Below are 15,757 nucleotides of genomic sequence, written 5' to 3' on the forward strand. Positions count from 1 at the left end.
TCTTAGGAAAAATCCGGTCTCAGAAATGAGAAAGGAGACGCGCGTTTTCTGCGAGAATCGTGGCTCGTAACGATCGAAGAAAAGCGGTATATTTGCGTTTCGTAGGATGGGCGAAAGACGCGCGATTAACGAGGGAAAGCGACAGTCTGATGGAATTAGAGGCACCAAGCCAAAGTGGCAGATGGCGAGGACTTAACCCGAGAATGCTCGAATGGGCGATGATGAGAACAGGCTGTCAAAGAGGAAAAGAAAGTGGAATAAGCAAAGCAAATATTTTCTGCCGGTGCTTTAAGAGCGGCTATAAAGGAGAAGAAATGGCAAGGGAAACTGCGAGTACCGCCTTCAGCCGCCGTAAGGTCGAAAAGAACTCTTCGAATATTCATCATCCGCAACGAATCTGGCGAAAATGCCACGCGATCCAACTTTCCCCGACCAGCGATTTTAACTTACATTCGTTTTTTCTTCCAGCTTCGCCTTCGTACGCTTTACGATATCGCGGTCATCCGCAAAATTTTCCGCTCCGCCAGATGTTGCGTGACAATTCTCCTCCAATCGTTCGACTATCTGTGATTCGTTTTAATAGAATGCAGCTGCCAGTCGTTGTTTGTTCGCCGCTATATACATCAAGGGTCGTTAATTTAATGAGATCTGGAAATCGATGAAAATTCGGCGAGCCAGATTTTCTCGTACACGCGCCGATGATCGAGCGTTATCGATTCCAGACGCGAGAGGTAATTGATAGATCGTGCTCGAGATACTTGTTCCTGCAGTGAAGGAGTCATCGCGAGAGGTGTATCGGGAACTTGGGATTAATCGTCGAGGTCGTTTCGTTCTAACGATGGCCGCGTCGGAACAAAAAATCTGATCAACGAGCAAAATGGAATTTCGGAAATTTGATCGCTCTTCCGTGGAACATAAAACTAATTTCGTCGTCGATACTCGTTATTACGCTGGCCGTTCGGCGGCAATCGTCGTCGATAATGAAATTATAATTAATACGACCGGCCAGAGGGAATAATTGCGAAATTTTCCTGCCAATGATTGATACTTTTATACCGGGGGGATCCGGAAACGGGAGAATCGCTCGGTACAGCCGCATGTTCATTTCCATTCCTGCGGCAATTACGGTAAAAATGTCTTTGTCGTCGCCTCTGTTCGACCATGCGACGAATGCCTTTGCTAATCCATAACAATATCGTTCGCGTTGCGCGCCATTTAATTCGGCAAATTGATTCGCCAACTTATCAGACCACGCTCGTTCGTCTCTCAAACGCACAGTCTACAGGAACATGCAGCTCTTTGTTCGAAAAATTACAGGTACTACGTCGCATCGAAAATCCAAATGACGCACACGCGACACCGAGCAATCGTTATCGCGTCGACAACGAAAATCGATCGTTGTAGATAAGGCAACTTACGAACGAGCCTGTGGGAAAATTCTGCCACAACGTTGGAAATTAACGTCACCTTCTAAACCAGCCATTTCTCGTTCGACTCGTATTATCCCGTCGTAGTTGCCGAATGGCCGAGCGGTCGAGTAAACGCGCAAAGAAGAGAAGAGCGAAATGGTCATCGCGTACACGCGACGTTCTATTATCGCGTGGCCAGGAGCCAACGCTTCGAAGATAAAGGGAAGGGACGAGAATAGATGACAGCTTGTCGATCGGATTGCAGAATCGGCGAACGATCGAAGATCGTCGTCCGATGGAGGAAAAACGAGGTCATTCGGAGCGAGAAATGGACAGGTTCGATGGGAGGAAGCGTTTGTTTGCGAGTAGAGCTTCGATGACCTCTGCAATTAGGATAAACACGATCTGAGAAAAGGCCACGTACTCGGCTTTTTACGAGCATTCGTAAGAGCAGCGTACGACGAGGCGAGCGTTTCCGGCATGAGGTGGAAATTATGCAAAATTGGCGAGAGATGCGGTCGTCTCGATGTAATTCGTTGGACGATGAACGGCGAACGAGTGTTGGTACGGGTCGCGTAGCAGCGTGGTCGTCGCGATCGGTAATACCGTTTGGAAATTACCGGTTGTAAAAAAACACATTCGAGAATGACCTCTTCTCTCGCATAACGCCGTGGCATTCTCGGAACTCGAATCCTCCGACGTTTATCAGGCTAATCAATATTTCGGTTACGTCTGTTGGTGCAATTTTTGCGAACCAGCCAACTTTTAATCTTGCGGTGCGGCAACGGCCTCGAGTGCCGTCCGGTTACATCCCCGTTCGAATCACCGATTCGTCGAGGTAGTTAAAAGTTATGGTTTGCGCCTGGTTGTAGAACCAAATCTCCGGTTTGGCCTCGATCAAGCCAGCTGCGATGTCGGCGAAACGTTTCATCCAAGTGTTACACGTACGCAATCTGTTCCGTAGCTCATATCCGAACGATCGATCCATCTTATTCGGGGTGTAACGTGCGTCCATATCCCAAATTACTTTTCCAATTAAATCGTCAGAAATTTGTAGTTGGGTCGACTCGTAGTTTAAAATGCCCTAGCTCGATGCCAGATGAGATTTCCTCCGCGATTTTTTAAATCCTACGATCCGTACGAAACGTCCTCCGCGAGCCGCGACGCCCGACCTGGCATTAATTTTTAATCCTTCGTATCGCGACGAATTAAAGAGTCTCGCGCGAATGATAAATAAGGTCGTAAGAAGGCGCGGTCGGCATCGGCGCCACGAGGACGCGTAGTCACTCGTTTCGAGGAAAAATTACGCAAAGGCTGAAGGTGGAGCAGCTGCTTATTTTCACGGCACGCTGTGTTGCGTGCTCGGTTTCCTCGGTCGTTCTCGTCGTCACTTTGCCGATCGAGATTGTTCGCAAAGTCCCGAGACGAACGTAAATCGCGAGGATCGTCGATCAAACCGCGTTCGTAAATTTTCTACGTTCGCTCGCGGAATATTCTTTGATCCACGTGCAATTCCGCTTGAAAGCATATCTCTCGTTGGTAACGTTATCGTCGATTAGTATCGCGTACGTTTAATTCTACGTATCGCGTTTGCCGCGCGGATGGAAGTCGAAAGTTCAAAGACCTGGAAGAAACTCGAGGAGATGGTTTCCACCATTTGGTTGGTTTATGTCCGAGCTGTTTCGCGAAACGTACGTATTACTTTTAATAGAGACGGTACCTGTGTATTAGCCGTGTAACGCAGGTCGTGACGGTCGAACAACCTCTATGATGTAATTTATTGGAGCGGCGAGTGATTATTTTCAGGCTATGCAGAGGCGATCGTTCGGCCCCCTGAGAAATTGCATTTCCTATCCCGTTCTTTATCCTTCGGACAGAGCCGACAACCATGTATATTATAATTTTTGACTGACTAGGGCGAAATATAATTTCCGCCCGTCGTTGCTCCCGCCCCTGAATCTATAAGAGTTCCTGATTCATCGACGGCGGAAGCGCCGTCGTTCAAAAAGCTTTTATCCCTAGCCTCTTTTACCTTCTTCCACCTATCCTCCTTTTCCTTCGTTCCTTTTCAACGTTTCGCATCGACTGCCGCTTGTTTTTAACGTACATTAGCTTCTTCCAACGAGGTTTCGCGAAATTAATTTACGACTTTTTCCGGATACGTTGCGATCGGTTGCTCCGCTCCTACCAATTAGAAGCGGATAATCCTATTACGTCGAACTTTACTGCTCGAATTAAAACATCTACTACTTTGGTCAGATCGAGGTGGTAGATCTATCGAACGAAACAGTTTCAGACATGTAGACAAACGCCCGATCCTCGTAGCCACCGCCTGTCATTTTGATGTATTTTCTCTTGACCACGGTTCACCGTCGACCACGTTATCGATCGATGTCCAGCGATGAATCACGTCTGCCCACGAACCGTTCTATCTCGGTGAAATCGAAGATCGTGTATCGAGGTATTCGTTCGATTCGCCGCGTATCGGGTGCACGGTTGGTAGTCTTTTGTCGGTCTTTCTTCTAACTCGTTGCCTAAACGCCTCGATCGATTGACACTCCGGTTACCTTTGAAAAGCCCACGGGGAAGCGGCATCCTTTCTATCCGAAACATTTTTGCGTTCGTAGGTGTACAGGCCGTCAAAGAGACTTCGCTTAAAACCATACTTTGTCCGGTTCGTTAACAGCGTAGCTAACGATGGAGTTCTTTAAAACGCCTGGCCTTTTCGAGTACACGAAAAGACCGAGCAAAAGCGAGAAATAGGCGAAAGAAAAAAGGTAGAACGAAAGGTCGAAGAAAGGGAGATACGACGCCGGTCGTTACGGTTATCGAGATCGTAGCTGAAAACGGCTGGAGCTGCGCGTAGATTCACCGGACCTTCATTTCGCACCACCTGGCTACGATTCACGACGAAAGACGAGTGGGTTCGTCGGTCTCTCTAGATCGCGATAGTCGGTTTCGCAGGTGCGTGCGAGTCAAACGAACGGGAGGGTTCTTCGTTTGACGTAGCGTACGCCAACCCTTTGCACGGCCGAAACAGAAACGCGAGAACCGAGCCCTCTGTTCGCATTGTCAGCGATAATTGAGACCGATTTGCAGAAGTCGTAAATGAAGGCCTGCAGGGCTCGTAAACCGACAGGGAAGGGAAATTCGCGCGATACATGCGACTATATAATACGAACCAGGGGATAGTTTCGCCGGAAGTTGCAGCGAACGAACATGTGGCGAGCTGAGAAACGGTTTTGTTCGTCTCGTTGCCACGATCGTTCGTGGTTGATGGAGAACCGTGTCCAACCAGCTGCGATACTCGTGCGCTCGCAGGCGAGAAAAAATTGCGCTATTAGCAAAACGCGGGCATACGACCTCGAGAATTGCTGCAAGATTCTGTCAATGAAGCGTAAACCCTGTGCGGTCTTAAATAAATTAGCTATCAACGGAGCGTTAACGATGGATCAGAGTTATATCAAGATCTCGCGCTCTACCAAGCCACACGCGGCAACGTTTAGCAAATTCTACGGATTTGTTTGTGGCTGTCCAAGTACGTTAATTACCGCTTAGGCACTCGCGTCAGCTAACAGACCGTATTTACGTACAATTACGTAGCTCGTCGCTCAAAGGCACCTAGCAAATGAAATATTCGTGAGCGATCTTTCGCTAGGAAATATTTTTAACCGTCGCATGTTTGGAGAACGCGCGAAACGAATCGACCGGCAAGAAACAACCGAGAATTTATCGATATCAACGTTATGAATATTCGACGGCCGAATAAAGCAGAAACGACGAGGGGTTGTCTGGTAAATAAGTAGAGCGCTCGACGGGGCGGAGAGTGGCACGAGTCGGCGCGTTTTTCTTGGTTCGCGACACTCGCCTATGTCGTGCGAAACACAGTGGCAAGTAAGCGAGTACGTAGACGAACAAAGCTGGAGGAATCGATCGTCGCCAACGGAAAGAAGGAAGCACCAACCGTGTCGGGTGACTCGACCGGTGACTCATGCATAATTTATTTCAACTTAATTAGCGAATGGTCGGGTCTCGCGTGCAGGAAAAGCAACATTTTCCATAAATACATCGAGGCTGTGTTATGCAAATGATACCTAAAATTGTAAATGAAACGTTACTCCGTTATCCCGCTTGCTGGATTTCGTGCGGTCTGTGTATCGATTATGTTCGCTGGTCGAAATCGTTGCATACTTTTACGAGTACAAATCTCGAATACGAATAGCCGAATAAACCGTAGAGCGCGGCTCGAGCCTTGCGCGAACGCAGTTCCCCGTATAATATTTGATACGTTTCATTTGAATTTACGCCGGAGATATTATGTTGGATTTTTCGCCCTCGCAACAGTGAATTTCACGCGGTCCAATCGCATCGCGCGAAATTTCCGATGGCGCGCCAAAAAATCACGAATATTCCGCTGCGAATATAGAATAAAATTCCGTAATTCGTTTTGCGTGTTTCGAGAAGTCGGTACTCGATACGATTAAAAACCATAGACTCGTCGTGACCTCGGACAAACAACGAATTGTTTTTATTGGATAGAATACGAGCAGAGTTATTAACTCGTCAGAAAATTCGAGAACTCCGTTGCCAGATAATAAACGGAAACAAAGTTTGCACTGGTAAGCGAAATTTTATCAACGGAGTCGTTCGAATCGCGTCTTTCGAAACCCGGTATAAATTGTTACGGTCGTAAATCCGCGTGCTCGTATCTTTCGCAAGCCGCTTGCTTTTTTAAATTTTCCAATTTAAAACTTTAAATGGCCCAGTTTCTTCCACGAAGAATTAATTATTCCCGAGGAAAAAGGATTTCGCGTAAATCGCGACAGCGAAAACGTAGTAAGGAGAGTGGAAGGAAGTAAACGCGCGAATTTACGAGACGATTTACGGATACGCGACAAAACTACAGAACGAACCTCGCGGGTTCTCGGTGGTCGCGAGAGCCGCGGAAGTTTCGCGGATGCTCTCTCGATTTTTTTCTGATATTCGATGCGTTCGGTGCGCTGTGCGATCGCGGTGAGTCCTTGCGGTTCTTATTAAATTTCACTCCGAGCTGCACAATCGAACGGAACTCACGGGACGAGCGGATAAAAACGAGTCTCGTCGGTCGATCGATTGGCCGTCGAACGATAGGATAGCATCGTTCTCGTTTATTCGAATCGAGACTCGGTTTTCAAAGGACTCTTTGGACGCTGGCTGCACGCTCGAGAAATCCTCGTTTCCACGTAGCTCGGCTAATCCCGATCGGATCGAGAAACACGCTCTGCGTGGTCGCTTAAATATTTACCTCGTATCGATTCGCAGTTTCGACGACACCGTACACTTTCCGGCGATCTTCCTCCACCGTCTACGAGATCCATTACCGACCTGATAAATAGGAGATCTCAAAGACGGTTCTCTAACCGTGCATCTCCACGTTTCCTTCCTCGATCGATCGCGCGACGAGTAGGCATTCGCGTCGCTTCCAACCGATTCGCGTTTTACCATTCATCGACGTTCCAGCTCGCTATCCAGATGGAACTAACGATAAGTCTGCGAGATTGAGACGCGAGCAATCGTGCGAACAGAACAGGAAATAAAAACGATCGTTCGATTTCTGATTTCAGTTTCGACGAGACGTCGATGGACAGCTGTCCGTTGGCAGCGATCACCGAGGCAAGGCCAGGCGATTTGTCCAAGGATGGCAACGAGATGGAAGTGACATCGCTGGAAGAGGCAAAATCGGTAATAGCTGCGCTTCGAGCGAGGCAAAGAGCGCAGGCGCATCAAATGCTCGCCTGGCGAAGGACCCTGAAATTGCAGGTAAAAACGAAGCTAAGGGGAAGCGGAGAATACGTTGTGTGTGCTTTTACCTCGGAACCTTGTCCGTGCTCGTTGATCAAAGCTATTATCCGGTAAAACTTTGAAGAGGAATCCGAGCCCGCTTCCGGGACAAGCCAGACGTTTCGTGACGTTCGACTATTTCCCTTCGGACTTTGCGTGATCACGGACGATCTACGTGTTCGTGGCGGTGCATTCGCGAAAAAAAATCCTCCCTCGAAATTCTGCAGAGATCCGCGCGGCAAACGATCTACGACGATCTCTCCAACCCCAGGAAGCACGGATTACGTACGGCATGGCAAAAGTCTTGGTCTTGGCGCGAGCGATAGAACTGCTGGGAAAAAAGTAAGAAACGCGAAAGCATTTTCGTAGAGGTATCTTGCAAATGCTAGAACGAGACATCGATTAATCTTCTCTTTAGATACGAAGAATCCGCTAAACAAGCTAATTTCCGACACGATCGTTGCACGTCTATCGAAAGAAAGACGCGGCGGAAGTTACTTTTTTACTTTCGCGATTCCTTTTTATCGTTGAACCTCTCGCAAATTATCGAGAATTTTGGGAACGAGATCAGACTGGATATCGATCGAGTAGGCGATCCACCTGGAAAGTTTCTCTCGAACAGTTGTTCCTCAAGTAACGCTGTACGGAAAACTTTAGTTTACCATTCACACGGGATTATCGCTCCTCGTCTTCGTCCATTATCGCTTTTATCTCTCGACAATTTCTTTACGTTCAGCTAATTCGATCATCGATCACTTTCCTGCCTCTAATACGATCGGATCAATTACAGATACGCTTGTCTTTGGACCGATCGCATCTCCTGGTCGCTTTAAAATTCTGTGCCCGCGTCGAACGCGTGGTTGCATACTACACGACGGGGAATAAGAAATTGTCGCGAGAATTAATCTTAATGTAGCGAGACCGACCAAATTTCATTCGGTCGAAATGAACCGGCGAAACCGAATTAAAACGAAGACAAAAGGAAGAGAAACACCGCTGGCGAATACAAACAACCGGTGCATTAACGAGCGAACGCGCCTACGTTCGTTTCCGCCAACTAATTCATCGACCGCCACACGATCTCCCTCTTATGTCCAGAAAAAGGACAGAAATTAATCAGATCGACGCTCATAGATACGAATTAAAGCGACCAATGCGAGTGGAATATTCTCGCGGAAAGTCTCGAGGAAAGTCTCGAGGAAAACGGTCGATGGCGATTTCCGTGCAGCGTTACAACGGCGCTTGGTCGAGGAAAAGATTGTTAAATATTTGCGACCATGTCGGAAAGACGCTTAGGACAGGTAGAGTAGATGTATAGTAAATTGCTACTGTCACTCGTCCTGTTCCGGCTGCCAAGACCTCGTTTCTTCGATATTAATGCGACGCGAGAATTGTAGCCCTCGTTGCAGAAACTGACCCGTTTCTTGTCTCGTTCCCTTAAATTCTGAATGTTGCGTGGCACCAAGAATCCTGCTATCGGCGTTGGTTTTTGAAGTTCCTCCGAAATACACGAAAGAGGAAAAGCTACGGAGGAGAATTTCTTTAGGCGAGTCGCGCAAAAGCTGTCAACCTTATAAATTGAAAAATGGAGAAAATCCCAGGAATTTACGATTATTTGTACCGTCTTGTTGCGGCATAAGCGTATTTCTAGTAGTAAATCGTTTGCTTTTTACATAGTCGTGCGTCGCTGTTAATCGTGTCGGTGTCTTGGAAACGGAACCGTTGAATTTATAAAAGTTCGATCGATTTTACATTTAAAAAGCTCGGTTGTTTTTGGCGCATCGTATCCATCTTCGTGCGGTTATTTAAATCTATGCGAGGACGTTGGTCTACGTCGAAGGAAACTCGTGAAATGCGAGCGGTCGTTCGATTGCAGGCTTCTTGCGGCGTCGATAATTCGTAAAGAAACGGACAGCGAGCACGCGACCGTCACGTGCGCGAGATACGACGTCGTAACAAACGGTGGAAGAAGCGTTTAATTACGACATAATGATCTGTTATTAGGCGCAACGACCTTTTCGCGTGCGACACACGTGACCATGTCACGGCACCGAGGAAATTTCTCGTTCGGCGTTGCACGCCGCGCGGTGTTCCTTCGTAGCGTTATTTTGCCTATCGCCGGTCTTTGCGCCGCTTTTAGTTTACTCTTCGTGTTCCTTCACGCTCCCGTAAATTTCTCAATCGTCGTCCCACGGTCCGTCTCTCCGCGCGTGTGTCGAACTCTATGCGCGAGAGGAGAAACGGGAAAAACGGCAGAGATTGGTTTGCTTTGTTTCTCGTAAGTTGCAGCCAAGTTAAATACCCAGGACTCTGCTTAGACACGCGATTTACATGGGAGCAACATACTAAATCAATTATAGACAAAACACGGATAAAAAGAAGACAGATGTACTGGCTAACTGGTCGAAACTCTAAACTGAGCATGGGAAATAAACTAAAAATGTACAAGACGATAATAAAATCAATTTGGACGTGCGGAACACCACTATGGGGGACAGCAGCAACGAGCCACGTGAATAAACTATAGCCGCTACGATCGAAGATACTCGGAACGATAGTCAACGATCCATGGTATGTCAGAAATGAGGAAAATACCTTAAAAATACCAACGGTCAAAGAAGAAATCGGCAGGTACGCAAAAAGATACAGGAAAAGAACGACGACACATGAAAACCATCTGGCTGTCGAAGCGAGCAAAACTCTCATAAAAGGAAAACCAAAGAGAAGACCCCACCGACCTCGTTGAAGAAATAAAATAGACAAACTCGAAGACGGGGTGTAGCCATCCACGTGTCATTTAGCGATAAAGCTAGAAAAATTTACCGAATGTCCAGCTGGACATATCGTAAAGTACAAATGAAATAATAAAAATAAGAAGTCGGAGAGATTATCGCGCGCGTCGTATCGAAAAGAAAACGAGAAACTCCGCCGGGAGCCCGTTGTCTGATCGAAGCTGAAAGGAGAATTTCGCGTTCCTTTTTCAACGAGTGCGAGAAGCGCAAAGAGAGACTCGTAACTCGATGACGCGCGCCGTCGTAGAACGTACGATACTTGTCGCGTGGGCCATTTCATGGGACTCTACCATTTACGCGAAACAATGCCCAGAGTAACGGACTCGTCCTTTTTTCGTAGAAAAGAAAGAACGAGGAAGATGGCCGGGTCTATGGTCCGTGCAAAGCACCGTATCGTCCCGTAAATTCAAGCGACAGAGAAAAATTCTCGTGGACTCCGCGTTTCAAACGTTTCGCGTTACGTACTTTTACCGGCTTCTCCTATTTTCCACGTGGACCTGTCGCGCGCCAAGATCGGTTCAGCGAAGAATTCGCGATCGCTTTTGCCGCGGACGCTGTCGCGACGGCTACGAACTTTGATCGAACGGAGACAGAGAACGTCGAAGGCGGCGAGGACGATCGATGATCCGAAGACAGTTTGCAACGTCGAAAATGAGGTTCCTGGCGCGGTGACAGCGTCGGACCTCGCTCGAGTTACTCGAAAATTGACAGCGGCGCTGGACGTTTATAATTCAAGACGGTTGTCGGACGACGTCGTGACATCGGCAAAGTGTAAAAGTTCGCGCTCGAGCGAACAGCAAAGTTTGCTGGAAAATTTGTTCGCCAAAGTGCCTCGTACACCGCGATGAAAAATGAGATGTAACGAAGAGGTTGCTTTAATAGACGAAGATCTTTACGTACGAAGAAGAAGTTTCTTGATATTAGATAGCGGCCGTTCGCGATCTAAGTTTTAAACCTAGACGTAAAACATTCCTTTTGTCCTAAATCGTTGTTATCGTCGTAGAGAAACCAGACCCCGGTCATATACGTACAATGTTTACGTATATCGGAAAGCGTAAACGTAAACGTTCGTTGTATTTAGCATGCACACGGTTAATGGAAAAGCGAAAGAGAAACAAAGTCGATAATACCGTGCATTGGCATAATACATACCGTAATGCGGTCGGGGCAAACCCTCGAGATCTCCTAATTAATACCACGTTAATAGGCAAATCGAAGATGCCTCACGACTGGCACAGTTGCGTAGCCGCGATGCTTCCTTTCCCCGTAGGGTACGATCGTTGAACTAATTACGACGACGACGACGACGACGACGAACTCGATGCATGCAAATTATCGATTCGCAACGGTTTTCTTGCGAATCCTTTTGCACTGTCGGTCAGTTTCTTTTCTTTTAACGCACTGCCGGAAGACTCTGGAGAAAAAGAAGAAGGATCGTTAATCAAGCGATTCTTATTCCCTAATTATCGATAATGAGCTAACGTGATTAATCGTTGGTTGATTACTAGCGGAGAGGAGCGAGCCGAAGCTCTCTCGACTAATACAAATTGCTGATTAATTCAACGTCGATAAAGCCACGCAGAAGTGGTACGTTTACCACGGTGTCGAAACTGCGCAGCGGTGGCTGGCACGTACGTTGCATGAATTCGCCAAAGTCGCTCAACGGCTGATATAATTATTTCAGGAGGACCTCGTGGCACGGCTGACAAGGGAGAAAGCGGAGCAGCTACGGACATTGTCCTCGCAGCTGCTGCTCTTCGAATCGAGGCTTTGTCGAAAACAGAAGGAGATCGAGGCTAGTCTGGCGCAACGAGAGTCCATTATTCTCAGACAACAGAGGGTGATTCGTCAATTGCAAAGCAGATTGGCGGAAAGAAGTGCCGGGACGAGAGATTCGCCACCTTGCGACGCTCTGGATAGATTGGACAGTCTCGGAGACAGCGACAGCGCCGTTGTTCTCGAGGAGGCGGCGGACGACCTAGCGCCACCGAGGTACGCGTACGCTTCGTTTAACCGAAACGCGCACGAATTTTCTCTCCGCGCCTTTAAAACTATCGTTACGTCCATTTACTATTTACCAGCCAAGGTAAAGATAGATAGAATCCTTTGCTTCTACGCGATGACTAAATTTACTTAAATTTACTTCGTACGGTTAATAAAATATCCTTCGCAGGTTTCGCTCGAACATCACCGACGTGACGGTGATCCGATCGGTTTCGGACGCGGTCGAACCGTCGAGCAAGTACTCGTCGATGCGACGATGCAACGGTTTCCTCAGGAGACCGGAGATCTTGGAGACCGTTTACTCGGTGGAGGAGGACGGAGACAGCGAAAACAATCAGGACCCGTCCGAATCGACGGAAAACTCGGAATGCGAGGAGAGACGGGCAAAGAACTTGGGAAACGGAAAGGGCAGACTTCAGGATTTGTACGGCAGCTTCGAGAGACTCGCTCAAGAGGCAGACTCCCCGCCCAACGAGAGACCGAGGGACGAAAGTCAGCAGGCGCAGGTAAGAAAATCTTTTTGTCCGAATATCCACTTAGTCGCAACCGTCTTTCGTCTATTCGCATACGCGCTATATGCCCCGCTATCGAACTTTTTTCGTCGATTCGCGTCCGAGCAACGTCTTGGAACATACGAGCATACGAGAATTTTCTTCCCCTTTGAGAATCCTCTTCGATTCGTTTATCTGTCCTTTTTTACCATATTTGCGGCATTTTCGGAATCCTTTGAAATCAAACGTTCGTGCAACCGCGTCCATCGTACTCTCGATTCTTTCTCGTAAATTCTGAAAGTGGCGATTCTGAATCTCGTCTTTTTCCAGGTCACGTACAACAGGGTAATGAGTAATCACCGATCAGTGACGAAGCCAAAAGACGTTAAGTACAAGAGGATAAACAAGGCGAAGTCGAAAAGCCTGGAAGAACTGAGGGGACGACTGAGAAATTGGGTGGAGAAAGGGAACAAAATCGCTATATCGTTGGATCAATCTTACGCCTGAATCTCTACTTTCTGAAAGTATATTATACAAATTGTTGGAAACGGCGATCGAGATCGATCGATCGTTCGTCGTCGTGCACGCGGCAACCTCGAGCGTCGACGATATAGTAGCGGACGTCGACGCGATCGATCGCCGTTGTATATTTAATTAAAATTCTCATCGCTCCATGTGATATTTACCGTAGTGTCTCGAGAATTAATTAGAAACTTTACGCACCGCGGAATACGTTGCGCGTGGACAATTTTAACATTTGTGATATATATAATGATTTTATGATAATGCAACCACGTTATCTAGTGATAATTATGGTCGTCGCGATCGCGGAACGGTAAGAGGAGTAACGCTAATGGACGAGAACGAGACGAGATAATCGAGAATATTTGCTATTCGCGTAAACGTAACTTGTACTATGTCAAACTCGCGTTGCCAAATTCTCTGGCGTACAATCTGCATCGTAAATCGAAATTGCCTCTCTCACCGCGAACGAAACTAAACGCGCGCCCGATATAACCGAGTCGTAGCTTCCTTCCTTCCTTTCCACACGTTCGCCAAATCGTCGATCACTGACTGACGCAACGTTTAATCGGTACGAGATATCGCAGCTTCTTCAAAAAGAGAAGAACGTACGCCCGATCGCATTGTCCAACGGATCTGAGCTCGATCTTTTATCTCTAAAAATTGCTTAAACGCCTTATATATGGCTCTGTCGCGTCATACTCCCTTATCCGCCTGTATATCTTTGCCTATACGCAAAAAGAACAAACGGGATAAAAGCTTTCAACGCGTCATACGCGAAACTTGTACGATATTCTCGAGCATCTTACGAGATACGATATCTTCTTTCTTATGTCGTTCAACGAACATCCTACATTTTATTCGGTATCGACAAATGTGCCACTCTATCTACTTTTCTATTAAGATTTCGTAGGGCGAACTTGCTCATCGATTCTATCGCCAGGCTAATCGAAACAACCGACACTGTGTACCGTAGCGAAAAGAGACCCGATTCGAGTTAACGCGCTTACCGTAATCGTAGATATCGAAAATTATTATCGAGAGGTAATACTATATGAAATATGCGTATACCGAACGATAAATGCTTTAAAAAATCACGATACTTAAAGTATCGATGAATATATTTTGACTCGACCATTGTATTCCGTTACTGCGATTGTTTCGATCGGTCTGGCTACTGAATTTCTTTAGATAATCTTCGAGATTATCTGATTTAATCGACGGAAGATAATCAATATCTATATATGTATATGTGATGCATTTACTGAATCTAATGCAGCACGAGTTATTTTTCGAGATTTACGAATGTCTTTTCGATGCGATTAAAAAAAATGTTCGTAAGACACGAGTTACACTGTAGCATAATATTTTTCGATCGTTCTTTACGCCGTACCAACGACACGAACTCGACACTCTATTTATTTATCGACCATGTATGTGCGGCCGTCGTCTAACCTTTCTGTCTCATTTTATTCAAATGAGAAAACTATTCTTGCGGGTACCTGTGTAATGTTAAAAAATACATAGAAACGTTTTCTATTTCGCGTTCCGTTCGAGGCGAATTTATATTTAACCGGCGCGTCCTCGAACGGGATAAGGGTACAAGAAAACTATCGACAATCCCCAATTTTGAAAAAAAAAAAAAACACACAAAACATATTCTATTAGAGAGGAATCTACAGAAAGTTCTTTTGTAAATAAGATGAGATGAAATATATATATATATATATTATGATATGTAATAGCTTAAGGTTAAGACTCTTCGGAATTCTGCAAAAGATTATCATGTAGATAGCCGCGTTAATAAGAACAATAAATTTTAACGATAGAGAATCAAGTTTTATGTTCCTGTAGGCTGCATAACAGCCATCGACAGATCTCGTGCATAATATATTTGCGCGCTTATAAATACATATACTTATAAATAAATCGCATATAAATATACAAATATATATAAACGAAATACTATATGAAACTGTAATTGAGTCTACTTTGCTAATGGCGAAATGGGAATGAGAGAAGAAAAAAGTCGGAATAACCTGAGCACACTGACTCTGATGAATCTGTGGTATCGTATTTACAGATGTTCCAATATACGCGTGAACGATATAGATGCTACAGAACCGATACAGATATCACAAATGGTTTATAAAGAAAGTCGACTGTCATTCTAATTTATGTAAACGATGTATCGTGTATACCATCGCTTTCTTAGAAAATTAGTAAACTGCTATCGATATTAATAATTACCGCATTATTATTTTAATTATTATATTAAATCGCAAATAAATTATAATACAAAAATTTGTTGCGTGTGTCATTGTACCCTTTCAATTTCAAGCGTAATGGCAAACCATGGAATTAAACGATATAGCTTTTGAAATATAATCTTGTTTCAATTACAATGTCGCACATATTCGTTTAGCTCTTACGATTTGTTCAAAATAGTTATCCATCTTTCGCAGATCTAAGGCTTTCGTACATCCTACTTATACAAAAAATCTAATGATTCCTTTAGAATTACCAAAGTTGTGGATTAGGTTTTTCTTGATTTTCTTGATACCAATGAAGTAATATTTTCTGACATACTGTAAAAGCATAACATTTTATACTTTCTTTACGATTATACGATCTATCCTGTTCTATATTTTAGTTATAATTTCGTAAAGACTCAAACCTACAAATTTCATAGAACACTTTTGTCTTAATTTAAACCGGT

At 45.6% G+C, this 15,757-nt stretch overlaps 1 protein-coding gene across 5 annotated transcripts in view; it reads left to right on the plus strand.

Annotated features, from left to right (window-relative positions):
• LOC100646335 overlaps positions 1-15,342 on the plus strand; it is an 80,727-nt gene extending 65,385 nt beyond the window's left edge. For 4 of the 5 annotated variants that reach the window (XM_003394275.4, XM_048404247.1, XM_048404246.1 and 1 more), the window contains 4 exons: positions 7,013-7,208; positions 11,706-12,013; positions 12,195-12,531; positions 12,847-15,342. In XM_003394275.4, the coding sequence (XP_003394323.1) occupies positions 7,013-7,208; positions 11,706-12,013; positions 12,195-12,531; positions 12,847-13,023 (1,018 nt within the window). In that variant the 3' untranslated portion in view covers positions 13,024-15,342. Of the gene's footprint in view, positions 1-3,062; positions 3,101-7,012; positions 7,209-11,705; positions 12,014-12,194; positions 12,532-12,846 lie in introns of those variants that run through there. The other variant, XM_048404248.1, reaches the window with a different exon arrangement.
• The last annotated feature ends 415 nt before the right edge of the window (positions 15,343-15,757 follow it).

The sequence above is a fragment of the Bombus terrestris genome, chromosome 3, assembly GCF_910591885.1.
Source record: "Bombus terrestris chromosome 3, iyBomTerr1.2, whole genome shotgun sequence".
In the NCBI taxonomy this organism is placed as follows: domain Eukaryota; kingdom Metazoa; phylum Arthropoda; class Insecta; order Hymenoptera; family Apidae; genus Bombus; species Bombus terrestris.